The sequence below is a fragment of the Heloderma suspectum genome, chromosome 1 (assembly GCF_057233095.1).
Source record: "Heloderma suspectum isolate Gila_16-S chromosome 1, 16-S_ref, whole genome shotgun sequence".
Classification (NCBI taxonomy): Eukaryota; Metazoa; Chordata; class Lepidosauria; order Squamata; family Helodermatidae; genus Heloderma; species Heloderma suspectum.
This window is the reverse complement of record NC_139458.1, coordinates 318,707,044-318,734,844: the sequence shown is the minus strand read 5'-3', so window position 1 is coordinate 318,734,844 and position 27,801 is coordinate 318,707,044. Positions and strand designations below refer to the sequence as shown.

Here is a 27,801-nt window from a genome sequence, read left to right as displayed (position 1 = left end):
TTTGCACATTGCAGGATCAAAGTATCACCACAAAAGGAAAGTGCAAAAGCAGGCAGCATGCAAACTAACCCATTCATTTATCTCCCCAATATACTTAGTTTCTGAAGAGAAGTAATGTGTTGGGGGTTCAAGCATGAGTGACAGTTTTGGTGTAAAATAGACTACGTGCTCTACAACACAAAAACGAACCGCAGATTCACAGTGTTAAAAACGTTATGAGCCTAAAATGAGGGAAAACTTGCAGAAGACTTTGAGAGACATAAAAGAAGCGAAAGGAAAAGAACCAGACGTCAAACGGAGCATCTTTAAATGGGGCAGACCGGAGGCAATCTTGTCATGGAGTTCCATTACTACCGGATATGCGTGGTTATTCAGCATGGAGAGAGAAAAATATTCTGCACATGTCCAGAGGCACTCCTGCACCCTTATGACTTCCTGGAAATTCCAGAGCGAAGCCCCGGAGGCGAAAGGACTCCGCTTTACTTCACCCCCACCGTCGTGGGCTCCGCGAAGAAGGCCATCGACGCGCGGCACCGCCAGCTAGCCCGGCCTCCAGGCAAACTGCTAATCCCCCTTCGGGCGACGCCGCCGCTGCTCGGGAGGCGGCAGCGGCGAAGGAATCCCGCGCCCGGGAAAGGGACCGTCGAAGTCACTCCCTGGCGTTGGCGGCGGCCGAAGTTGTTGGGCGGCGCCTGCGCGAAGAGGGTCGCTCTGCTCTCCCCCGCCGCGCTCCGCGGCTGACCCCGGAGCTGGCGCCGCCCGCGCCTCGCCTCGTGGCGGCTCACTTGCTGCCTATTTTAGTCAAAGCCTCGGCTGCCCGCCTCAGCAGCGGCGGCGGCGGCGGGCGGGGGCTAGCGCGGTGGAGAGCGAGGGCGCCTCCCGGCCCTTGGCAGGCAAACTTGGAGCGAGGGCGCAGGCGACGGTAAGGGGCGGAGGGATTCCCCACGGGGGAGGCGCGGCGCGGCGCGTCCCTCTTTCTGGTGCCGCTCCTGTCGCTTCGCAGGGGCGGGCAAGCGACCCCCGGTGCGCGTTCTGGCGCCTCCCTCGACCCCCCCCCCCCAGGGAGACTCGCCGCCCGGCTCAGAGTCACGCGGCTTTGAGAAGACCAACAAAAAAGGTGCTGCGGCTCAAGGCGCCCTGGAAGCCGCGCCCTCTGAACTTGGCAGCCCCCGCGACCCCTAGGCTCCGACGCGCGAGGGTGCCGCGCTGCGTGCCGAGGGGAAGGCTCTCCCGACGCGCCCGAGAAGTCGCCCTTCGCGCGGTTGGGGCTGGCAACGAGAGGTGCCGGGGCTGAGCTCTGGGGGTCTTGGCGCCCCGCCGTCCTATTCTTCCTCCGCTCCCACGTGCAGAACGACTCGGGAATGCAGCCGGTCTGCGTGCACGTCTTATCATTGCACGCCAAATCGCCCCGCTCCCTACTTCGGAGTAAGAAGAAGGTATTGGGGGGGGGGGGGCGCTGTGGATGAACCGCTCCGATCGGCTCCTTCCGTCTGCCGGGGGGAGATTAAAGAGGACTGGTAACCACGCAGGGCGGCTGAGTTTGTTTCTCCCGCAGTTGTGTAGTGGAGGAGAGAGAGATAAAATGAAGTGTTTCCATAAAGCAGGAGAATTCAGTCCAGGCCCAATGGAATGGGTATGTTTATTTGGAAGGGAGGGGGGTGTTAACGTGGAACAAACATTACTTCGATATGTACATTTATTTAAGGTTATAACTGGCTAGTTGTTGGGGGAAATAATTCAGATATGTAGGCTTCACGATCAGCACTTGCATTAGCTTGGCATCACCTTGAATTTCTCCAGCCGGGCTTTAATTTTCTAAAATGAGAGGTGCAGGAGCTCAAATGTCCCCGGAAGTGAACCTGTCTGAAAGTGAAAGCTCTTTTCCCTGCTGGGCAAAGGGAGAAAAAGCCACTTTGTGCATGCTCAAAGTCATATGGCTGAAGTTAATTCCCAGTTGGGTCCCATTCACCCTGCAATTACAAATAAGTGCATGGGATACTGCACTCCAGAATAGTCTTTGAACCACCCCAAATTTTATTTATAACACCACCAGGTTTCTATATACACTGTATCCTACAAGTTTCGGCATGCTTCTGCCCAGTCCAAACCCCAAACTTCAGTCCTTTCTCACACTTCTTAACTTCCAGAGAGGTAGCCGTCTTAATGTGTCGCAGTAAAAACAACACAGAGTCTTGTAGCACCTTAAAAGACTATCAAATGTATTATGTCGTAAGCTTTCATGGGCTCTAGACTACAAAAGCTTATGTTTGTTAAGTTTTAAGGTGCAACAAATCTTGGCCTGGGTAAGTTTCGCTTGCAGTCCAGGTTTATGCATGTTTAATCAGAAGTAAGCCCCACTGAGTTCAGTGGGGACTTCTTCCTAGGTAGTATGCATATGGGCAAGAGCATGGTCTGAAAGTATATGATGCAGCTACCTTGCTGAAGCTAAGGAAGTCTGTGTCAGGTCTGTGCCTGGATGGGAGGCCACTTGTGAAACATGTATGCTACCTTCAGCTCCATGATGGAAGAAAAGCAGGATATACATTTAAAAATAGGAAACGTAGCAATATTTTCACTTCTACAGATTGGAGGCCAAGGCTGAGACAGAGTAGAGGCAGCTGGGGTTTCAATCCCAATCTCTTAAATCCAGATTCATCTTTGACATTGTTCATGTACACCTCTTAAAAGGAGGCAGAAGAACGTTAATGGCTGCAGAGGCTTAAGTCTCCCTAGAAACCTTGGCCCTTGTTTCAGGATGTGTGGGGTCTGGTGAAGGAAATGCACTCTATATGTGATCAGAGATATTATTTTCTTCATGTCTGAATGTTAATAACAAAAAATGTTCTGGAGTTAAGTTTTTGTGAACCTGGTAGGATGCAAACACAGAATGGAGGGATGAATTGAGTAACAAGCACAAAATGTAGTTCTGAAGTTTTAAATAGCAGTTTGAGAGTGCAATTCTATGCATGTCTACTCAGAAGTAAGCCCCATTGTGTTCAGTGTCTTGCAGGGGTGGGCAACTTCAGGAGGTCTGGGAACAATTTTTGGGTTGCAGCCCCCCTGGGGGGACCCCCCCCCGCAAAATGTGGCCATTTTTGATGTTCTGTAGCTGCTATGGATACCATTTTTTTAATTGCTGGGGGTGGTGGGGGCTGCATGCAGACCATGGGCCACATATTGCCCACCCCTGGATTGCAACCTAAAATATTTAGTATTTGTCAGGAACGCATTATTTTATTGAGGGGGGTTGTTGTTAAAAGGCACGCTTTTATTAAGTGTACGAATTGATAGAATGGTTCTACATCACTAAACATTCAGAATTGTGAGTATTCTAACTTGAGCTTAATTACAGTAGAATTAATGGGGAGTAGGGGCTCGTGCCAAAAGCTTCACTGGCAGAAATAACCAAGTATTCTTCCCCTGTTTATCTTTTCCCCTTTGCTTTCTCCGTTATTTCCCCTGCATCAGATTTTAGATTGTTTTGTAACTTCCCTGGCGCAAGGACTGTCCTTTTGTACGTCATAAAGTGCCATCCACACTAATGGTGCTATAGTGATGGCGATGATGCATACATACCTAAGGAAAGTCTGAAAGATACTGGTCCTGTCACAAGCTCAAGGGGTTTCTTTGGGGGAAATCTACCAACAGCAAGAATGAGAGATTCAGTAGCAGAAGCTTGTTGTAGACATGCTGTGGTTCTCCAGCTCCCTCTTTTTCCACCCCATTGGGAGAGGATTTGACAGAAGCACTTCCTGTCAAATGGTTCCTGTTCAATAACCAGAAAGTTAAAAAGCATCGTTCAGGGATACTTAAACATTTTCTAGTATTTCTCCCCCCCCCCCAATATATAAGTAACTTTATCATTTCAGTTTGGCTTGTTTCGAACAAATAAACCAGCCTTACCCAACCTGATGCTCTCCAGCTGCTTTGGACTACAACTCCCAGCATCCCTGACCATTGAACATGCTGATGGGAGTTGTAGTCCAAAACATTTGGAGACCATCAGGTCTGGGAAGGGTAAAATAAACCATAGTTAATGATAATCACAGTTTGTTGGTTCAGACAAAATGACAAACACTGCTTAAGCAAAATCAGAAGCAAATGTCTCCAGGACCTAGCCACAAGCAGAGGGGACATGAAAGGGGGTGGGTAGCATTTGAGCCCAGTGGGAGGCTAGGCTCATTCATGTTACATTAAATGAGGGATGGGAAGAAGGCAGATCTCCAGATGTTTTCTACTTTAACTCCTAGAATCCCCTGCCAGAATGGCCAGTGGTCCCAGAGGCAGGGAGGGGAGGAGACCATGGAAGCTGTTTTAGACAGCTTCCTATCTGGTCTCCAGGCCCCCCCCCCCCAAAGTGGACTTGGAATCTAAAACACCTGGAGATCTACTTTCGGCCCACCTCTGCACTAAACTGTGGTATAGCGTGGTGTCTGAATGGAGCCATTGTAAAGCTTTGTACTGTCTTGACAGGAAAATGATATATTTGATGACCAAATCCACACTGCAAACTCTGTATCCTTTTCTTGTTTTTCCTTTGACATGGCACAAATTTGTTCTTTTTATTTGAAACTAACTTCTTTGGTTCAAAGTTTATATCCTCTGTACTTGATTCTGCATGGTTTCCGCACATAACTGATACATCATCTTGGAGTACAGGCCACCTATGCAACAATAACTTTTTAACAACCAGATTCTTAGAATAGTTCTGACCAATCTATTATTAGGTGGGAACTGATCTTTAAATACATAAAGGTAAGTACAGTGTATTATCAATCAGAAAGTTGTAAGCCAGGTACTGGAAGATTTGATCCCTGTTCTACTGCAGATATCACCTTTGTGACTGGACACTCAGCTTGATTTAAGGACATGATAACTTTACTCTGTGGTTTTCTTTAACCAATGTCACATTTCCTCTTGTGCAAGTAGTCCTAGGTCGAGACATGTCCGTATCAGACATAAGACTTGTGACAAGTTGCTAGTATCTATGCTATGAGGTCTGGGAAACTTTAAATGGAGTCCAGGTTAGAAAACAAAGTAAGGGGCAATCCTATTGAGATAGGCAGTAGCTTCCAAAATTGGATGCTACTGACTATCCAGACTGAGGATAGAGGAGATCCTTTCTACATGCCTCACCCACCCTGCATTTGTGGTTAGACATGCTGCAGCTTTGGGGGTGGGGGAACGTGGCCTGGAGACCAGATAGGAAGCTGTCTAAAACAGTTTCCATGGTCTCCTCCCCTCCCTGCCTCTGGGAACACCCTATTTTCACCCTCTCTGTGCTCTTCTTACAAGCGTGGAGATGACTGCAGTGTGGAAAGAACTGCGCTGGCTACGAGGGGGCAAGGCAAGAAGTGCAGTTTCGGGGAGCCAAGGTTGGACAACCTTGCTTCCCAGAAACCAAAAGATCCTGTGGCTGTCTAGACAGTGTCTAGTGGCCATAGGATTGCTCTCCCCAGCACTTAGGGCAGTATCTTATTCGACACTACTGCTAGCATAATTTATGCCATGGTAGCATGGACCTCTAACACAACACAGTAGCATTTGCTGGCACGTCATGTTTTCTGGAGAAAACGCTACTGGCATTGTGCTAGACTAGAGGTCACTCACGCTAGTGCAACATAATTTACATTAGCAGTAGTGTCGACTAGGATACTGCCCATACTTGATATGGGGCTTCCCAGGTAGTAGGGCCTCAATTCAACTGCATCCTTAATTATAAGCACTTGGCAAAATGATTAGACCGAACTTGCTGCACATATTTTTACCTCATTTCGCTATGGCGATGATGGCAAGAGAAGGTGACATTCATCATAAAGACGAGCGTAAATGCCAGATACTGAAAATGCGTCCTCTTAACCGAAATGCAATACATCCTCCAATATAGATTTTTAAAAGAAAAAAATATTAAAAACTACAATCCGTGAGGGTGAGAAAATAAGTTGATTTCGCCTTAGATGGAATAGTTTACAAAGTCAGCTGTTCTTTCTAGTTTTGTGTACACCGAATCTAGCACTTATTCTATGTGCTATCATTTTATTTAGAGAGCTCTTGTAAGATTGAATTTCAGAGCCACCTAGTAATGTCATAAAGATGTCACTAGGGAAATCTGGGATCCCAGAGTTCTTGCCAATACTCTGATTGGATGTGAGTTGACTTGCTTATAGATTTGGGGAGTGTGGGGAATGTGTATTTGGCTTAATGCAGAGCAAGCCTGCCCCTTTGGGAACTTATATGAAATGGCCCAAACAAAATTAAGGTTGAGTTGTTGCTCTCTTATGTGACACTGGTGCATATAACAACAGATCTTCAACTGGGTTCTTTTCAGATAAGTACTTTAGGGTGCAATCCTATGCATGTTTAGACAGAAGGAAGTCCTATAACTCCCAGCATTCCCCAGACAGCCATCTCTGGCTGGAGCATGCTGGGAGTTGTAGGACTTCCTTCTGTCTAAACATGCATAGGATTGCACCCTTATGGACAGTGTCACTATCATGCAGAGTTGAGACAGAGTAAGGTGAGCAGTTGCCCTCTGCCCCTACATTTCAGTAGGGAGACTAACGACATTTCAGTCACCCCTTCCTGGGAGACTAAGGGCGCAATCCTATGCGTGTTTAGTCAGAAAAAAGTCCTACAACTCCCAGCATCTATCCTATAGAATCCTATGACAATGTAGCTTTCTGCTTTGGAACATCACAGCTTCTTGCAACATAATGCTGCAAGAAGCTGTGATGTTCCAAAGCAGAAAACAGCTTTTCAAAATGCAGGAAGACTATAGCAGCCCTGGATTTCTATATCTCTGGAATGGAACAGTTACATAAAATATTGCTCAGGCTAAGAATTGGCTAACAGCTCATAGCTAGCTTTGGGTAGTTTCATTTATTATTAGGCTATGTTCATTAAATGCCGTTCAGAACTATGTATTTTTAAACCAATTAATGGCTAATATTATAAACTGTCTGCATGCTTGGTTTGATTCCCATATTCAAATTTAAGGGTAGAATTAGCACAAATAATTACATTTTCGGTCATCCTAACATTACTGTGTTTGTATTGTTTCATGTTCCTCAGTTCCCTGAGTAGCAGGATCTTCCTTTAAAAAAAGTTAATTTCCTTATGAGAATGGTGTACTGGAGACTTACAGAGCAATCCTTTGCTAGGCAGCATTTGGGGAACACAGGATATTTCGGTTTCCTGGTTCCAAGCTTGGAGACTGGAAACTATGCTCCTCACTTCCTCCTTCGCCCCCTCACAGCCAGCATGAGGAGAACTGTGCTGGCTGCTGCTATGAGCACACGAATGGGAGCTTGTAGGGGGTGAAAGGGGGCATTCCCAGGGGCGGGGAGGGGAGGAGACCAGGGCACAGCCATATGAGTAATCCCATGGCTACCCCAGCCTCCTTCCCTCCCTGTCCCCAAAGCCTCAGCTAGATGTGAAAACACCTGTCTAGCTTAAATGCAGAGTGGGAGGCATGACACACCTCCTGCTATGCATAGGATACTTGTAAGCTTCCAAGTTTGGAGGCTTATGAGTACCCAGGGTGGATCACATAGGACTGCACCCTTAATGGAGTTTCTTGTAATAATTGCTTATTGGCAGCTATGCAAGGGTGTGTGAAGGCAAGCTCCCCATCATATGATGCTGGTTTCTGAACCAACATCAATATTCAGTAGCAATAACTTAGTCTTCTTTCTAGTCAGCAGTAAAACTCAATGTTTTCAGTTTTGTCAGTACATTCAAACATGCCAAATCTGTTGTATGCACTCGCTAGTAGCTACTAGACAGCAAATGTTATTAAGCAAACATTTTCTACTAAAAGGTATATAAAAGTCTTGAGAAAGGGCATTTTACATCTCTAGAGGATGCTTGCAACAGTATCTTAATGCATTCTACCTAATTATCATGAAGACATCTGAGACTGTACTCTTTTTGTTCTCTCACACACACACCCCCCACCTGCTATTTCATATTACATATTACTGTTGGGATGCAATGCTATGCACACTTAGTTGGAAGTAAGCATAATTAAACTCAGTGGGACTTACTGTTGAATAAACCTGTACAGTATTGCAATGTAATTCTCTTTGAAAATTACCAACTTCCTCTTCCTCTTCTTATAGTCTAAAACATTTCTTGCCCACCTTTCAGGGCAGAAGCCTTCCCAAGCCAGCTTATAGCAGTGAAATATGTAAAAACATTTAAAATATTAAAAGCGATAAAAACAATAAAAACAGCAATAAAAGCCCACAATAAAACCAGCAACCATAGCATTCATATCAAGAGAAGGCCATGGTAGAATAATATATTTTCAAGGCCTTCTTAAAAGTCTGCAATGATGGAGCATGGCGGACCTCCTATGGCAACTTTTCCCAAAGATATGGGACCACTACAGAGAAGGCCATCTCCCACGTGATCACCCACCTGACTGCTCTCACGGGTGGGCAAATGAGAAGGGCCTCTCTTTCTGATCATCAAGTGTGGGCAGGCTGATATGGGTGAGGGTCATCCTTCAACTAACGTGGTTCCAAACTGTTTAAGGCTTTAAAGGTCAAAACCAGCACTTTAAATTGGGTTCAGAAACACATCGGTAACTAGTGTAGCTGGTCCCAAGGGGCCTTATGCGAAAGAGCTCCACTGGATGACACTGAGCAGATGCAATGGGGACAGTGAAGTAAGTAGTTTCTTTGCCACCATCACTGCCACGGAATAAGATTGCAAGTGGATTCTTACCTGCGTTCAATCGTATCCGTTCCTAGTCTTCCACCATTTGTGCTCTAATCATCAACACAGTCGTTTCATTGCTCTCAGCTCCTCGGAATACCAAGGAGCTGACACGGTTCTACGACTAGGCTGAGGATGTTTGGGAGCGATCATATCGATGCCCCAGGTCATCCCCTCATTCCAAGCGGTGACCAGGACCTCAACAGGACCTCTGGTTAAGCCTGCAGGAGAATCCTGACGTGACCTCAAAAATCCTTCCAGATTCATCAGTCTATGGGGGTGGACCATCACATTTGGTGCCCCACCCCTGCAGAGGTTACAGGTGGCCTGAAGGTCAAAACTGATCAGATAATGATCTGCCCATGCCAAAGGAGTCACTACTGGCTCCACCACCTGTAGATCATTTTCTCCCAATCCAGCACAGAAAGCCAGGTCCAAAGTGTGTCCTGCCGCATTATTTGAGACAGGCCCGTGGTTGACCTGGCGGACCTGAAATCCTGAGCTGCTCCTGACAAAGCCTTAGCATGAATATTAGTCCACCCAAATCATAAGCTTTGAGGTTCTCAACATCATGCTTGAGACCACTTGAGTCTCGAGCATGATGGTCATGCTCAGGCAGGGAGACTGTTGGGCAGCAGGGTGGGCAGTACACCAAAAGAATCCCTATCCAGTCTTGGGTGATCAACATCAGGTGCAGACACTTGAAACTGGCTGACTGTTGGATAGGGCATCTGACTAGGGGGATACAATTCCTTTAGACCAAGGCTACCCCGCCCTCTAGTCAACCTTGGTGTTGCACAAGAAATCCTGGCAGATGCATTTGTTCTAAACTTATTTTGATCCATCCTGGTTTTGGGGCCAGTTTCACAGTAACCACAGCAGTAACTGCTCTGAATTGGAGCCATGAAAAGCAGGACAGCCTAGATCTCTCTTGAAAGGACTTGCTGGCAACTCAGGGCAGTGTGGAATGGAAGTAGGGCACCCACAAGTTTCAGTTCAACACTTAAAACCCTGATGATCACCTTGCTAAGTGGGTGATCTTGTCCCCTTTTCCCAAACTGTCACCACCAATGGCTGTCAAATCGGCCTATATGCAGTTTTGCCTTGTCAATTTCCTTGTATGTTTCATATTGGAATTCCTTCCCTTTGACAGATGAAATATACACGGACGTTGACAAGGAAAGGCTATATATATTTGACTTGCCCAACTGCAAAAATCCACACTCACACACACACACACACACACACACCCCGAAAAGCCTATGAGGACATTTGTGCAAATTCCTGGGGCCGAAAAAATAATATAAAAAATTGTAGCCCCATTTGCACAAATCTTAAGAAAAGCAAAGCCAGGGAACTTAAATGGGATCGTGATCAGAGCGGGGCGGGGATGAGACGGGCAGACAAGATGGGCTCTGCTGCACAGGACCCTGGGATACCAGGTGGAGGACTGAGGGGGGAAGGAGTGGGAGAGCAATCCACAGGGAGCCTGATTGTTTGTCGGATACACCGTGGGTTATGAAAATAACCCACACAGTGTAGGTTATTCACAGGGGGGGTTGTTAATGTCGTGTGAACTCACCCAACATCTGTTTTATCTGTTCTTAACAGAATATAGCAACATCACAGCTTTTCAAATATAAGAATATGTGTTTGGATTGATCAGCCCTTTAATTTAAAACCCCATGGAAATCAATATGATTCTCTTGAGCAAGTAGCTGTAGATTTGCTGCTTTACTTAGCTTTGCTGTTTGATTAAACTAAAGGAAAATGACAATAGAATATTATAATCATATCTATATGACTTTTCAGAAGGTGTTTTATTCAAAATTAATTCCAAGTGGGTAATTCACAGTAGGAAGAACATCATAGGTAAAATATTCTATTCCAAATATGTGGCAGAGTGCCATATATGAAAATGGTAGCTTGCCTTAAAAGTTGTCATGCCTTCTGGGGGAAAAGAAACATTTTTCTGTGTTTAAGTTAATACTCCCGTGAATACTTGGCTATAGATGTTAGGAAGAAATGACTGATGCCATCTTTTATCAGACAAGAATGCGATTCTACCTACTCATTCAGTATTAGGGGAGAGACATACTTGGTGTTGTTAACATTTCTTTCTTTTGACTATTGGATGTAAGGGGACGGGGGCTAAACTGGATTGCAACAAATTGCTGAATTAGGATTTGCTTGTGTAAGCAGTAGTGTGGACAGTTAAGCAGAGTATCTCCCTTACTCTTTCTTGCTCCCTTTTTCTGGACAAATTCACCATCAGCACTATGCTGAACTGGGCCACACATATGCTGATTTCTCGGAGCATAGTCAGTTTGCACTGAAGGGAGTTGTGTTTAGATGTTGGGTTTGACTGAAGCAATACGGGATCCTTCACTTGCAAATTCAGCTCCAAGAACTGTGCTTTCCTTTATGTACCTTATGTCAATTAGGCAGTTGGCATGTGTCTGAAAATAATAAGTGATCAGTGTAGACAAATTTTTCAACACAGACATGACAGCTAAATCAATATTTCTAAAAAGCTCTGAAAAACTTGGCAAGCTACTTCTATTTTATGGGTTTCCCTTAATTACTGCTGAATTATTTTGTATTTTCCAAAGTTGTTTAATATTTTCTGTTTCAATGTGTTTATGGATTTCATTAAGATCTTGAGAATCTTGGGTATTTTCCCAAAATATTGTAATTAGCTATTTAGGGTTTTACTAAATCAGAATATGCATTTCTGGGCAACCTGATTCTTAACAAAATATTACAATTTAAAAATGAGATTTTAAAAATTGTTAAATATGTTATGCTCTAGAAACGATCTATGTGATTTCACATAGATGTGAATCACATTCTATATGTGATTTCACATATAGAATATGTTCTGTAAGGTTTATAACCAGCCACCCATGTCAAGGAACCCTCAAGGCACTGATGTAACAGAATACAATTTTTTAAAAATAAAAATGACAAACAGGCAGTATTTGAATGTCATGCTAAGCCATAGTTGAACATTATGGGCAGGGCTTGTGCATAGTTTAGGCTGTGTTAGTAAGTAGTGCTAAACCATGGTTTAACATTATGAGGATGAGGGGCAGCGAACCTCATACTTGTGTACTCCTCTTCTCTGCTCTTCTGGTGCGGCCAAAAGGAGGAGATTGGAAGCTTATGTGTCCATTTTTGATTAACCAACATCACAGGTACTTGTGATGTTCGAACCCTAAACTGTGTTTACTCTTAACTATGGTTTGTCAAAACAAGCCAGCCTCATACATCATAGTTTGATGTATTTCAGTACACCATAGTTTTAAAGAACCACAGTTAGTATTTATTTATTTATTTTTATTATTTATTTTTATTATTAAATTTATTAATCGCCCATCTGGCTGGTCACCCAGCCACTCTGGGCGATGTACAACATACAATAAAAACAGTTTAAAACAATAAAATTCTACAATAAAAACATTTTCTAAAATACCCTAACCCACCCCAAATGCCTGCCTGAACAACAGCGTTTTTAATGCACGACGGAAGCTCATTAAAGAGGGGGCGTGACGGAGTTCCCTAGGGAGGGAGTTCCACAGAGTGGGGGCCACCACAGAAAAGGCCCTCTCCCTCGTCCCCACCAGTCTAGCTGTCCTGGCTGATGGGACAGAGAGAAGGCCATCCGAGGCCGATCTTGTTAAGCGGCCTGTTTAGTGCTGCTGGAGGCACGCCTTAAGATAGGCTGGGCTGGAACCATATAGGGTTTTAAAGGTCAAAACCAACACCTTGAATTTGGCCCGGAAAACAACTGGTAACCAGTGCAACTCCTTCAGCACTGGAGTGATGTGATCTCGCCGGCAGCTGCCTTTAATCAGGCGAGCCGCCGCGTTCTATACCAGCTGCAGTTTCCGAACCGTCTTCAAGGGTAACCCTACGTAGAGCGCATTATAGTAGTCTAAATTAGAGGAGACCAGGGCATGTACTACCGATGGGAGCAGATGGTCGGGAAGGAAGGGGCGCAGCCACCGTATCAGATGGAGTTGATACAGCGCTGTCCGGCTCACAGCTGACACCTGAGCCTCCCTGGACAGCTGGGAGTCCAAAATGACCCCCAGGCTGCGGACCTGGTCTTTCAAGGGTAGCCGTACCCCATTCAACACCAGGTCAACATCCCCCAGCCTCCTCTTGTCTCCCACCAAAAGTACCTCGGTCTTGTCAGGGTTCAGTTTCAGCCTATTCCTCCCCATCCAGCCACTCACCGTCTCCAGACATTTGGACAGGGATTCTATGGCCAACCTTGGTGAAGATTTAAACGAAAGGTAGAGCTGCGTGTCATCCGCATATTGGTGACACTGCACCCCAAACCTCCTGATGATAGCCCCCAGCGGCTTCACATAGATGTTAAATAGCATCGGGGAGAGGATGGAACCCTGTGGCACCCCACAAGTAAGTGGCCACGGGTCCGAAACCTCCTCTCCCAGTGCTACCCTCTGGTACCTGCCAGAGAGGAAGGACCGGAACCACCGCGATACGGTGTCCCCAATGCCCAACCCCTCCAGGCGGTCCAGGAGGATACCGTGGTCAACGGTATCGAAAGCCGCTGAGAGGTTGAGGAGAACAAGGAAGGAGCATTCACCCCTATCCAGAGCCCTCCTCATATCATCTACCAAGGCGACCAAGGCCGTTTCTGTCCCATGCCCAGGCCTGAAGCCTGACTGAAATGGGTCTAGATAATCAGTTTCTTCCAAGTGTGCCTTCAACTGCACCGCAACCACCCGCTCAATCACCTTGCCCAAAAATGGCAGATTTGAGACTGGGCGAAAGTTGTTCAAAACTTGAGGATCCAAGGAGGGCTTCTTTAAGAGCGGTCTTATCACTGCCTCCTTAAGGGCTGATGGCATCACTCCCTCCTCAAGGGAGGTGTTCACCACCGCCTTGATCCCCTCACCCAGTCTCTCTCTGCAGCTCATAATGAGCCAAGATGGGCAAGGATCAAGTAAGCAGGTGGTCGGCCATACCGATGAAAGCACCTTGTCCATTTCATCAGGAGGAAGAAGCTGGAACCGATCCCACAAAACCGGTTTGCCAGTATGATTCCAGATGTCATGACAAGCTGTAGTTAATCTAAAAGAGCAGCAAAAGCTTCCAATCTCTCTCTCATGTGTGACCAAGGCCTCCCTTCTCTCATCACATGGGGAGATCAGAGTTTTTTGTTCCTTATTTAGCAGCATACCATAGTTTTGTCTTTTTTGCATGAACACTATGTTCTACAAATTCTAAGTCAGGATCAAACTGTGGTTTGGAGTCTTTGTTTGTGGACAAACTAGTTTCTGCAAACTATAGTTTAGTGTAGGGGTAGGCAGCCTTTTGACCCCATGGGCCCATTTGGAAATTTAAAAAAATGTCCTGGGTATAGCCATAATATGGCTGTCATGGGTGGGCATGGCTAATCACAAAGGACAAGTAACCTGCCCAGAGGCTTTCATGGGAAATTAAGAGGGCAGCAGCTAGAGACTCCCACTTTGCTTTGAAGCAAATCCCTGCTTCCAGTAAAAACAAAACAAAAACCTTTAAAAATAAAAATGGAAGGAGTAGGATTTCTCAGTGGACACCAAGGAAGATGTCTGGGGGAACATTGCTGCCCGTGGGCACCACATTGCCTACCCCTGGTTTAGTGGGTTCAGACAAAATGGTTTGTTGCTAAACCAGGAATAGGAGTGTTTAATCACTGTGGGTGCAGGAATAAAGACAGAGAGAGAGAAAGGGAAGTAGGAAAGCATATGATTCTGAGATTCATAACACTAAACCACAGTTTAGGATTATATCTTAATGCAGTCTTTGAATAAACCTGCAAAATAATATAAATAAAATCAGCAATAAAAATATTCCAAAACATAATGTTAAAAATAGCAGCCAAAAATATTGGTTCAGTGTTAGTCCAAGAACAGCATGTAACACAGCAACCCTCAAAACCCTGACAGGAAAGGAAAGTAATTCAACTAACTTCCTAAAGAGTCCAATTGACTTAGTTTGGCAAGTCTCTCTGGGAGGATTGTCCACAAAGAAGCAAAATTCATATAGGTCAAGGCATTCCTGTGGTTATACTCAATTAAACATTGAGTATAACCACAGTTGTTAACAACAATTTCTTGCGATAACTTGTTCATCACAGTGATTACTGTCTTCCTGTTAATGTATTTAATACCAGTTCTCTGAAGTTTTTTTGTTTTTGAAACCAACAACATGAAAAGTCCAAAACCCAAACAGGAACTTTTGGGACACATTATTGGTGGTTTTATGCCCCAAACTACTGGTTGCAAAGGTTTTATAGCACTCAGAAATATGCATTGTTACACTGCTGTGTCTGCATGAGCTATTCTCCATAAAACATATGAGGGTCTCAATTGCTATGCATGTGCTTTAAGGAAGGGCAATGATTGTAGTAAATCCATGTAATGCTTTTTTGATGTACCACTTATTTATTGTACTTGGGTAATCTATCTCTCAGATGTAGCCCCCTGTTTGCTATATGGGAATAACACTGGCCTACCTTACATGGCTGTTGTGAGGATACCGAGATAATGTAAGTGAAGTATTTTCATCCTGAAGGCCAAACTTTAAATTATATTTGCCTAAGCCCACATTTGGCGAGATAAGCGCAGGGCACTTATTGAGGCTTACAGGTGGAGTGAGGGCTGCTTAACTGTCCTATTGATTCTCCCCATCAAATGCTGCCCTAAGAGCTGCTGCTCCTCCAGCTGGGCTCACATCTGGTTTCAGAGTCCAGATAGGAAGGAAAACATTGTAAAATTTGGGGCAGTGGGTTTGCAGGGCCGAATTAGCACCTCTTTCCACCTGCTTCATCCTTGCAAATACCCTCTCTTCATTTGCATTAAGAAGGATGGGATTGGGAAATATCAAAATGCTAATAAATATTAAACATTCTGTATAGGAACAAGTCAAACTGAGACAGATGGAAATTACTTCCCTGTAACATACATTGAGTCAGCATGTTCAGCAATTTTCCACTGTGTTTTTCCACATTAAATTTTGGTTTAGGTTACCACCAGGTCATATATTTTGGATTAGTGCCTCACTGCTTTGTGGATAAACCTCTCTAGACCTCTGAAATGTTTATACAGAATCAGCAAAGACCATAAAAACAAGTCTATAAAGGATTATAAAGTATACAATGAAAATGGACTGTCCTGGAGGCACAAGCCATTTATAATCACCTAAACAGCTCCTTTAAGGTTTGCTCAACATGCTTACAATGCTTTTGTGGCAAAAAGAGCTATTTCTTGATTCCCCATGAATTAAGGACAGGTTTAGGCTATTGCCTTCAAATGCACAAAATGGCGGGGAAGGCATTGCAATGACATTCTGTCTTCATTAAACTGAGAGGCAATGATGCAGAGGTTGGGTCAGAGAGCTGGACTGCCTAATGTAATGTCACTTGGAAGCTAACTCTGCTTGTACTTTCAGTATTGATTACCATATAAATTACTCTGGGCTTCCACTAACTCAACAAGCCTCAATTCATTTTCACAACATTTGGTTTGATTTTTCAGAATGGAAGATTAAAGAGTTGCATCCTCCACACTTTATGTTGTCATAGAGAGAGTGTTTTCAAACACCAAAAATGATACACGGGCAAGGGCTGTGAGTGGGAACAAGATAGGATATAGGGATACAGGACTCCAAGAGCAAAGGATGTGTAGGGTACTTGAGGGTAGGGATGTGCGAATCGGCAACAATCAAGTTCTCCAAATTCCATCTTGAAGCTTGTTCTGACTTAAGCCCGTATCAGATTGCAAGCTTTGTTTTTTTCTTTTCGCATGAAAACCATGTGTATTTTTGTGTGTACCTTTTCCATCTTTGAAATGTACATATTCTTCTGCCATTAATGCTTATTTGTGCGCATTTTCAAAAGTACACATTTTTCATGCATGTTTTTCAAATGTATGCATGCTGTCAAACGCATTATTTTTGTTCCGTGAATCACACTGCAAACTGAGAAACGTACGAACTTTGACCGCAGATTGCATCCAAGTCCATGTTCAGTCTAGAAGGTACAAACTGGGTAAATCCTGATCAGCGAGTTCCTCACACATCCCTACTTGAGGGTGATGGGGATATGGTATGTTGTAGGAATGGTATTAAGGAAGCATCTGGAATAAATGGAATTCAGTTGTGAGATAGCAAGCATGGGAATTCAGTTGTGAAGTTACAACCATTTATGGGGATCCCCCCCCCCAAGGTTTAATATAGGGAGAATTGCAGCAGCAAGAGCACAGGGGAGATGGTGAATTAGTGATAAAAGGATGCAAAATGAGTTGGATCATATAAAGAGCAGTAAAGTTGAGTGAGACATGTGGGATGCAAATCAGATGAGACCTCACCAAACAAATACTCTGCCCAAGAGTGCTTTATTGCGCAAATCAGTCCCACTGTTGTTGGTTTTATCTCCCATATACATATAATAAATAAATGAATAGCTTATATATGTCCTGCTCTTGTACTAAATGTATGCAGAGCTCTATACAGTATGAGCATAAAGTATGCAATATAATCAGTATAATATAATTACAATGCTGAGCAGGGAGAATATAGACTGTTGAGGAGTCTGAGATGGTCCAGGAAGCATAAAGGCATTATTAGGTTAGCTTTTTATCCCTTCTGACAGCTCAAGGCAGCATACTCAGTTTCCCCTTTATGCCTACAACAACTCTGGTGAGGTAGGATAGACTGTAAGACTAAACTGGTTCAAGGTCACCCAATAAACAACTCTGTGACGTAGATTAAACTGGCCCAAGTCTACTTTGTGAAGAGTCGGACACGACTGAACGACTGAACAACAACAAGAGATTTGAACCTGGTCTCCCTGATCAGTATGCTACACTACACTGACTCTTGTTAGAGGTGCTGGGAAGTAATGTGAACTGAAGCAGAAGCTGAGTTAAGTGCTTCATTACCCAGATGTTTGTGAGCATATTCCAAGCAACAGCTTCTTCAAAACCTGCTCTTAACCATCTCTTTGAGAAACCAATAAGAGATTTGAAACATATCACCTCAGAAATATGATACTGATGTTTTCCATGCCCTTTGAATCTTTGTTTGTATTCACTGTAGTGATGACACTTTTGAAGTGTTGAATTATCTCAGCATACAGATACCAGGTCTTGGCTTGAGTGACTGTTGGAAAATAAGGTCCATTGATTCCCCGTGGAATTTAATGACTGCAGGTTTTTTTAACACAGAAAAGCACTGACATTTAAAACTGTTCTGTTTCTAAGATTTTTTGTGGTAATTATTCCACAGGTAAATTGTAATGTTTTGCTTTCCTACTGTGCCTGATGTCATTTTGCATATGTGTATTTTACTCTTAGAACTGAGATACAAAGACAAGCTAGCAGGTGGTTTTCACATTTTTTTTGCAGAATAGGAAAAACTCAGATATTTAATAGCTACTCCTGGGAAATATATTTTAAAAGTACAATGAATATTCCATGTTGGGAGAATTGTTAATTTATAATGTACTGTAGTGCTCCATTTATCATTTTGACCTTTTAGTTGCTTTGCAGAAATTTATCCTAGCTGATTATTTCCTTTATATAAAAGCAAGCTCTTAAATGTTAGCTTATTTATTATATTACTCTGCTCTTTTTCTTCTTTTAATATATTGTTATTTTCTATTTCCCCCCATTTTTTCCATGATGAAACAGTTCCATATATAACATACGAACACAAAAACCATTAAATGGTACAAAAACCAAACAGAGTACCTCTACCAGTTCTACAGTTGGGTACAATGCGACACTACCAAAGCTGAACAAATGTAACAATTCTTCTGTTCCTGACTAAGCATTAGACAGCATCAGACGTGCAGGGCATACATTTAATAAAATAAAGAAAAATAATTAATGTGCACTTTTAGCATTTCTCTTCTGATTAGTAAACAGAACCAGTCATCATGGAAGACTGGCTTCCAGGTCCGAGGGCATGGGGTGCCCAGATCTCCTTGAATTCTACCATAATTATGTTGGGTATGGCTGCAGGCTACTGTAGAAAAATGATGATGCTAAGTCATGTTTAGCTATTTCCTCCCGCCCAGGGCTGTGCAAATTCCTTTTGTTTTTATACCTGGTATTGTATTTCAGGGCTGTATTTATGCTGTTTTAATAACTTCAAGGAAATTAGTGACCTAGAGTTGGGATTGTTCCTAAAGAGCAAGTGCATTCCACATGTACAGTTGGTGCAGTTGTCATCTGGTCCCTGCTAAACTTGATGGAATTGTCAGGTTTGGATGAAGATGCATACTCTCATCCCAGGATCGCTGGACACAGTGCAACTACAACTGGATTGAAGGCAACAGCTGGGCTTTCAAGAGTTGCTTTAGGTGTACCCAAGAGCTGAGATGTTTCCAAAAAAATCCCATTGAACAACAACAACACTTTGAATAGCAGGCTTCTTTGCCATACCAAAAAACTGCTTTTGAAATTCTTCTCAATCTCAAAAGTTCTTTTGCCATGCAGAATAATAAGCACAAGCCCAAAGCCCCTTAGGTGCTTAGAACTAGCTGCATCATTCTTTGGGATCCTGGATTCTAAAAGATTTTCACATTTAGGCTGAAGTCCCGTGCACACTTATTTGGGAACAAGTCCCCTTCAATCTGACATGCCTTACTTCTGAATAATCATGTATAGCACCAAGCTGTAAAACTGCTGTAGACATGAATAATTGATACTATTGCTTTTTTTTTTTTTTAATGGAGTGCATTGCTGAATTCTAGTCTGCCTGTTCCTTTGAAATTTGGGGAATCTGCCTTATGGATAGAAAGCTCCCACTGGTGGAATAGAGGAGGTGGAGGAGGTGATCTTCAATGAGGTGATGCAGGGGGCTGCAAAGATATGATAGAATCAGCAAACATCCCTCCTCCCATTTTTTTTTCCACCAGTGGAGTGTTCTGAGCAGAATTCTGCTCAGAGAATGCTCCTACTGGTGGAGCAAAGCAAACATTTGTGTTGTTTATTATCAAAATAGTTGCATAAATGCTCCTTTCTGTTCTTATACTGCTCCTCCCACCCTTGTTTTTTTTCTCCTGGACAGATCTGTAATGTTATGGAACCAAGTGACATGTGGAATTCACAGGAACCAATGTGGAACAGTATGGACCTCTAAGACTATTTTCCTAGCTGATGAACATTTATCTTTGAAGCTTTTCAAGCCAGGAAATGCATGGCATTATGGTCACCAGCTAACAACGAAGACGAGCCTGGGAAAATGATGGACCTCTTTTCTGTCTGAACCTTATTTATATAACAAACATCTTGGGAATTGCAGAGACAGTGATCAGTCTAGTATTCCAGCCATGGTAGAAAACTCAAGTTTTTGGGACAGTCTGATATTTGCACACCCTATCTGTGTAAACTGGAAGTCAGAACCAGAAGGATCTATTTATCATTTAGCTAGCATTTTGTTTGTTGTTGGCTACATGGGTGGAAGTGGGTTTTTTGGCCTGCTCTACATTTTCTTTTTGCTCGGACTAGGTTTTCTCTGCTCATCTGTCTGGTCATGGCTGGATGTCTGTGCAGCTGATATTTTCTCTTGGAATTTTATACTGTTTGTGATATGCTTCATACAGTTTATTTACGTAACCTACCAAGTTCGGAGTGTTGCCTTTGACAAAGAATTCCAGGATCTTTACACTGCTCTGTTCCAACCCCTGGGAATCTCACTGACTGTTTTTAGAAAGATCGTCCGGTGCTGTGATGAAGAAGTCATTACACTGGAGAAGGAACACTGTTACGCCATACAAGGCAAAACACCAATTGATAAGCTGTCCTTGCTTGTGTCAGGAAGGTTTGTATCACCTTTATTCCCTGCTTCTAAAATTAAAAAAACAGGGAAAAAATGCCAAATCTTGGCCTTCTCTGGTCATGGTTTGCTCCTGTTTAAACTAAATACAATGGGCAGCATCCAACACTGTCATCACACTAATGCAAATTAGGTTGCACTAGTGTAAGGGACCTCTAGTACAACACCAATAGCATTAGCTTGCACTACAGGACTTCCTGGAAAACCCATTGTGCAAGCTACTGCTATTGGTGTTATGCTAACGGTCCCTAATGCTAATGCAATGTAATTTGCAATAGCATAGTGACATAGTGTTGGATATTGCCAGTAGGCTCAACATTTTGTCCCTTTAAAATGGAGTGTAAAGACATTTCTAGTACCAAAGACTTCATAGCTTAAGGGAAAAAAGATGGCATTTTAATTATCACTTGTATTCTGTAAATCCATGCCATTGCCAAAAAGCATAAACTCTGGATCTTGTGGCAAGATTTATCTTCCTAAGAGTAACAGCTTTCTTCTCTTTGTCTTTTTTGTTAAAAACAAACAAACCCACCTATGGTAGTAAAAAATGTTAAGGATATTAAAAGCTCAGAAGATTGAAAACTGAGGGCTTGGACTGGGTTTCTAGAGCTTAATGCACCATACCCTCAGAATTTCTCTTTTTCTTCTTCATAGCTAATTCCATTTTACATTGCCCTGTCTGTGTCCCCAACCCCTACTTTCTGCTGTTTTATATGAGGTATAAAATTTACACACCTCTATATAACTTGTATAATTCTGAACACAAAATGTAGGTTTACTTTGTGCAAAGTTGACAATTTCTTAAATTCAGCCACTTCCAGCCCTACATTTGTCCTCAAAGCAGATTCAGCAGGGCCTTCTGGAGAGCGTCAGAGAGGGCAATTGGGACCCCTGGTGGGCCAGATTTGACGCCCGGGTCTGAGGGTCTGCACCCCTGCTCTAGAAGGTCATGAAGCAAAAGCCCTCTCATGTTTGTTCTCAGGATCTGGTACTACCTTTAAATATTGCTGGTTTTATTTATCATGATGGATAATAGATCTATTCACTATAAATTTGAATAATTTTCTTTAAGGAAGCAGTCTAAACTAGTACCACATCTTGTGGTAGCAAATTCCATAAATTGCACACAATTTAACATATTCAGAATTGTATAGGAAATCTTTGTTCTCTTGGCAAAATGTTAGAAAGCAAAACGTTGTTCCTACAGACACCCAGTGCCTCAGTGCAATTCCCTTGTCCATCTACCTTGTCCTTCTAGTACTGCAGTTTATGAGTCAGGCTTATCTTGCAGAATGAATGTCGCCAAGACCTTCCTACCTGTATTTCTTTCTTGTGCTAGGACTCTGTTCTGTACTTCTTATTTGTGTTCTGAAATGCTCAGTCTAGAACTGCAAAGGAGATTCAGGAACTCTTCAGGAGGTTTAGGAATTGGAATTCTTTTCTGTCTCTTGCATGTACAAATGCCATTCTTCTATTTGATCCCTTCCGGCTAATAAGGACTGAAAGAAGTGAATATTAATAGCTTCCTTTGTGTATGTGCAATCTTTTATCTGATTGCATACAATTATTAGACATAAAGATGAGAACCTTGAGAATGATGTGAGATACGTTTGCTGTTTGCTGTTATGACATTCATCAGTATGCCTGGTATGCACCCATCACAAAAAAAGAAAAGAAGCTGTCTTGATTTATATAAAATAATTGTGCAGAAACTAAAAATTGTCTAGAGCTGGCCATTTCCTTTTTAAGGAAGCTGGTCTTCCAATCCTGGCTTGATTTTCTTTTCCTATGCTAACAATATTAACACAAATTGCTGTTTTGTTAGGATCAGAGTGACAGTGGATGGGGAATTTCTGCATTATATTTTCCCCCTTCAGTTTCTGGATTCACCTGAATGGGATTCACTAAGACCCACAGAAGAAGGCATTTTTCAGGTAGGGGAATTTTGCAAATCTGTTGAATAATTAACATCCTCTCTTTCCTAGAGTTCGACGCACAGAGACTCCAGCAGCTGCTCAACTTAGGGGCAAGACCTGTCTCCCTGAAAGCCTGTTTTGTCATAAGCTGCTTGTAGGAGGACCCTAATGTTGTAGTACTTCCAAATGACTAAAGAAAGTTACACATTGGGGTAAAACTTTGCCGGAATTATATATTTGGATACCATTTTTTTTCTTGGTCTCTTCCCTGCTTCACACCTCATTTTCTTCCCTTCTTCCCCCTTACATCCAGCAGCAGTGAAATCACTGGAGTTGGGAGGCAGAACTCTCAGCATGAGAGCTGGTGTAACATCCAGACTCATACCTGGAATGGCTTGCAATGCCAGCAAATGGAGTTTGCCCAGCATTAGGGCTCACTGGAAAGATGCTACAAGTGCAAAAGATCAAGCATTCTCTTACTTGATCCTTGATCTATTATCTACAAAAAAAGAAAAAAGCGGGGGGAGAAGTGGTCATTTATATTCCATACTAAGGCATTTCTTTAAAACTTTTTGGGTGAGGAAACCAAGAACATTTCTGGTTCCCAGGAGGAACATTTTGAAAACTTTCCTTCTCTGTCTTCAGTCCTTCTTATAAAGCCATTTCCTAATCTGACATAAATGGAAGCAGCTCTATTGATTTGCCATCTGTACAGAACACATTCTTCTTCTCACTACCAACACATGCACAGCATCCTTTAAACTGTGGGGATGAATGTCCACTTGCAATTTAAAGGTGTGTGTGTGTGTGTGTGTGTGTGTGTGTAGGTGTAGAGTGCATGCCCACAGGTGCTTCCTGGCTTGAGCAGAGGGATTGCGTGGTGTCAGGTGCCCCGTTCAAGCAAAAGGATCCATGCAAAAGCAGTCTATCACACAAGTGAACCAGATCTTTGTTCCTCCAGCTCCACCAGCCTCCACTGCCTACTCTCTCAAAAGGCTCCAGCCTTTCCCCCTTGATATCCCATATGCTTGGAACTATCTTAAGAAACACCTGCATGATGCCATCTCTCTTCCTTTCTTCAAATCTTTTCAGTGGAGCCTTTGGCACAACCCCCTGCTTCCCATGTCCTACTGTATCTGAGCCTGTAACGAAGCCTAAGCATGTATAACTGAAACAACCACTTATTGCTTCCTTGTTTACCTCCCCCCGCCCCCTGCATTGTTTCCCCTGTGTTGAATTTTAGAGCACAAGCTCCTCGTGGAGAAAGCACAGACCTTTCTTCTTGTACTGTGTAAAGCACTGTGCACATTGATTGCAATATACAATTAATAATAATGAGTTTATTATTAGATATAGCCTGTCAGAACTGCTTTGCTTTTAATAGGATACACATTTGAACACACTTCTCTAGCCATTCTGGATGCACTTCTAAATGTGTACCCCATTACAAGGAATGCCGTATGGATAGACAGCATCCACACTCGGATGAACATTCGTATGTACATTAATCTATGCTCATGGTTTCTTAACTTGTAAGCGATAAATGTGTGAAGATCTCCTTAGTTTGCTCAGGGCAAGGAAATGCAGGGGATGGGGCAAGGTCAGGGTAAAAAAAGGAACAGATTTTGTGCTATAATTGACCTGCAGGAATGGTGGTGCTATACTGTTTGTATATACTAGTCTTACCTACTGTGATACATTTTTGTGTGGGGCGAAGAAAACTGAGGGAAGGTAGGAAAAAGAGGACATTTTCCTTATAAATCTTAATTATAAAAACATCAGCACAAATAGAATCTTATCTTCTTTTTTCCTGAATGTCTTTCAGGTAACTCTCATAGCAGAAACAGACTGCCGATATGTGGCCTGGAGGAGAAAAAAATTATATTTACTCTTTGCTAAACACCGGTTCGTTTCTCGGCTGTTTTCAATTCTAATTGGGAATGACATTGCTGATAAGCTCTATGCTTTGAATAACAGAGTGAACGTGGGAAAAGGATTTCGATATGACATCCGCTTACCAAACTTCTATAATGTGTCTACACCAGATACATCTAAAAGACAGCCTGCAGAACAGTTTCAGAACAATTCAAGACAACATTAACTAATGTTATAAACTGCAACTCTTACTACAAAAGGACAGATTTTTTTTACTTCATTGCTCCCAGAATTAAGTATTAAAAGACACTACAGTGACATCATAAAAATCAAACTGAGGATTGTCATAATGGCAACTTTTAAAATAAAAGTCCCATTTTTTCTAGCAGAAAAAACATTCAAGTTTGGTTCCTTTCACAGTGTTTAGAGCCAGCAGGTTGTACATCTTGACTGATTGTGCATTATGATTAGTTTCTATTGACTCCTTCTGCTCATGTTATTACTTTGGAGGTGGGGTGGGGACAGATATGAATCATTATTGGATAAAGCTTTGTTGTAATTGTGGTGTCTTGTGTATTGTGTTTTCAAAAATGACATTTGCACAGAGCTCTTCATATTTATTAAGGCCTCCTTGTCATCAGAATTATGCAAGCGGTTTTATCTTAGAGAAGAGCAGCAAGCAAAACCATCTTTTAAAAGTAATCTCGACTAACTTGTTTCTTCATTATTACAGTGCATAATTTGGTCTTCTTAGTGTGCCGTGTCTTAAACGAGATGACGCGAGAAACAGAGGAAATTGTGCAACCTGTAAAATCTGGAAGGAGGCTAACAATTTCTTTCCTGTATACCTTCATAAAATGACTTGAGATTACTCTCGGGTATAGCAGAGGGCCTATGCATGAAAACAAAAGGCACTAATATAATTACTTTGACTGCAAAGACTGTCTAATTCACATTATTTGCTGCAACATGCATAGACAAAACTGTTTCTAATAGAAAATAGGGCTGAATCCTTGGCTGTAGAGAGACAACAGTTCTTAGGAAAGGTGGAAGTGGTATGATAAAGGCATTATTAGCCATGGTGTACACATTCATTTCTGTTGTCTCTAGTCAAATAGGTTTTCCAAGTTTCTAAGCACTATAGGAACCTGCCAACCTGTGAAGTGATGCCCTCTCCCAAACTATCAAAACTCTCACAAAAAAATACCATCTCAGTTTTTAGGCTTCAAAAAGTGCGAGTTTCTATCACACAAAGTATCAAAGCAAACCATCAGAACATGGTAGAGCATATGAATCTTCCCACTAGGATGTCAAGCAGGGGGATGGTTTAAATTGTGAATTTCCTCATGCCTGCAACAGCTTTGCGGAAGAGTTCATTATTTCCATTTGACATAGGAACTGAGATAGTGATTTCCCCGAAGTTTCAATTCAAGCACCATGTTGACCATGTCAGGTAGGGCCATTTTAGTTGGATGGTGATGGTAGGATGCCTTGAATGCCTTTCCTCTTGGGTCACGCTCTACACATCACAGAGTTGAATGAAACAGCATTCATTTGTATGCTTTAACCAATTTTAGTTGAAGATTCTGTTTATCTAGCTTTATGTAGCTTTAATAATGTCATAGAAATCAGTGATCTATGTCTGGACAGTTATCCCAATGCAGCAAGTGAGATCACATACATAGCTGATACAGATGTTTGTTTAGTCCCCACAAACCTTGACAGATGCATCTAATATAGATGGGGATTGGCATGCTAATATCAGTCCACAATAAAGCACAACTAGAAGGGGACTGGATGCACTAGTTGGGATTTGAAGAGCTGCGTTAGGTGGAGTGTGGTGAACTGTTTTACTTTGAACACCACACTTTCTTCCCATATCACAGACTAATTTTGAAACTCTTCTCAATTTGAACTGCTTGAGAAACTCAAGGCCAAAGCCTCTTTGGGCATAACCAGTTGACTTGTTCTTTGGAACTTGACCAACATTTATTTTTTATATAACATATGCAATTTTATTTATATCATTTTACATATGAAGATCAAAGAGAAAAAATTCTACAAGAGTTTATAATAATGAAAATAGAAGCAGTCATGTACACACATCGATTATATGTGAAATGGCTTAATTGTATGAATGTTACAGGGTCGGGTCTCAGCTGTTACTGCTGTTATTGCTCAGCTGTTACTGCTCAAATTAATCTAGGGGTTATTTTTCTTTAAGAGGGAAAAGGTTGTAGGCTTTCCTGTCTACATGCCTCATATGCCAAAAGGAATGACTATTCTATAGTTTTCTTATGAAGCAATATTGAAGCATGATACATGATTTAATATATATAGTCAAAATCGATATTGAACTGAGATGGAAAAGTCTGTGATTCACTGTTTCGGGGGGGGGTGTGTGTCCTGGAACAATGATATTATTTTGCAGAAAAGAAATTATCTTACTGTGTAAGAAAAATGCTGTCATTTCTGTCATCATATCAGAAAACCAGAGACTATTAGATGAATGGGATTAATTCAAAGTCTGGCCTATAAACATGTTGAGCCAAGTATCCAGTAATTTTGAAATGAAAGTATACCTTTCTGGATCTAGCTAGCAAAGGGGTAGGAAACCTGGTGCCCTCCAGATGTTTTGGATAGAACTCCCATCCACCTCAGCCAGCATTGCCAATGGTCAGGTTGCCCAAAACATACGCAAAGCACCAGGTTGTCTACCCAGCCTAACACCTAGCTAAGCATATTTTAGTTTTACTGCCATTTATCTTATTTAGTTCATTAGTAACTATATTTTACCATTCCAGCCTGTATCTTCAAGCCACGAACATGCAAAATATGGATTGTCTTATTTTCTCCACACTCTTATTTCTTGCTAGGAATTGAAATTCTAGGATTATTGATTCAAATCCAGTCCAATATATCTGATTACACTAGGAGTAATCCAAAATATGAATGTTGTTTACATCACAGTGTCGGTGGCATAAGGAAACATAATGAATTTGGATTAGGCTATTAAGAGTTTTGGAGAGAGAGAGAGATAATATTTATACTCAGGAGAAGCTTAGAAACAGGTAAAGGTGATTTATATGTGGTAATGTCTTTAAAAAAATGTTCCAGTGTTTTGAATTTTCTATACTGAGCTTATCTGACCAATCTTGGAAAAATACTTTATGGATGTTGGAATATGTTTAGTAAGAACATCTATTTTCTTAGCATTTCAAAATAGTTGTATATAATGTATAGGACACAACAATACATGATGGTAGAGAGTTTTAGAAACAGTTTTGTAGTAATTGAAAAATGTATGAAAAGCAATATTGGTGCCAGCAGGCATGTTCAGTTGTAAATTATATGTCAGGCCTTTTATATAAAGCAGGTCTGTTCTACAACTACACTGTTGTCCACACATAAATAAATAAATTGATTCTAG

General features: G+C 42.3%; 1 protein-coding gene across 4 annotated transcripts; it reads left to right on the top strand.

Moving 5' to 3' along the window:
• Window positions 1-459: 459 nt before the first annotated feature.
• On the top strand, window positions 460-27,801 carry POPDC3 (popeye domain cAMP effector 3). Of its 4 annotated transcripts, none has more exons than XM_084827197.1 (4): window positions 460-922; window positions 19,813-20,565; window positions 22,406-22,514; window positions 24,322-27,799. In XM_084827197.1, exons 2-4 carry the CDS (start codon window positions 20,075-20,077, stop codon window positions 24,595-24,597), a joined length of 876 nt encoding a protein of 291 aa, XP_084683323.1. In that variant the 5' UTR covers window positions 460-922; window positions 19,813-20,074; the 3' UTR covers window positions 24,598-27,799. The 4 variants fall into 4 exon arrangements, with proteins under 4 accessions (XP_084683323.1, XP_084683322.1, XP_084683325.1 ...); XM_084827196.1 differs by lacking the exon at window positions 460-922 and adding an exon at window positions 1,181-1,436 and having other exon boundaries at window positions 24,322-27,801; XM_084827199.1 differs by lacking the exon at window positions 460-922 and adding an exon at window positions 1,181-1,425.

Bases quoted from the DNA above. Each gene is read 5' to 3' on its own strand.
- POPDC3 (XM_084827196.1), top strand. From the start codon at position 20,075: ATGGTAGAAAACTCAAGTTTTTGGGACAGTCTGATATTTGCACACCCT. The intron at 20,566-22,405 runs GTTTGTATCACC...CTGTTTTGTTAG, and splicing joins TCCTTGCTTGTGTCAGGAAG to GATCAGAGTGACAGTGGATG. The intron at 22,515-24,321 runs GTAGGGGAATTT...AATGTCTTTCAG, and splicing joins CAGAAGAAGGCATTTTTCAG to GTAACTCTCATAGCAGAAAC.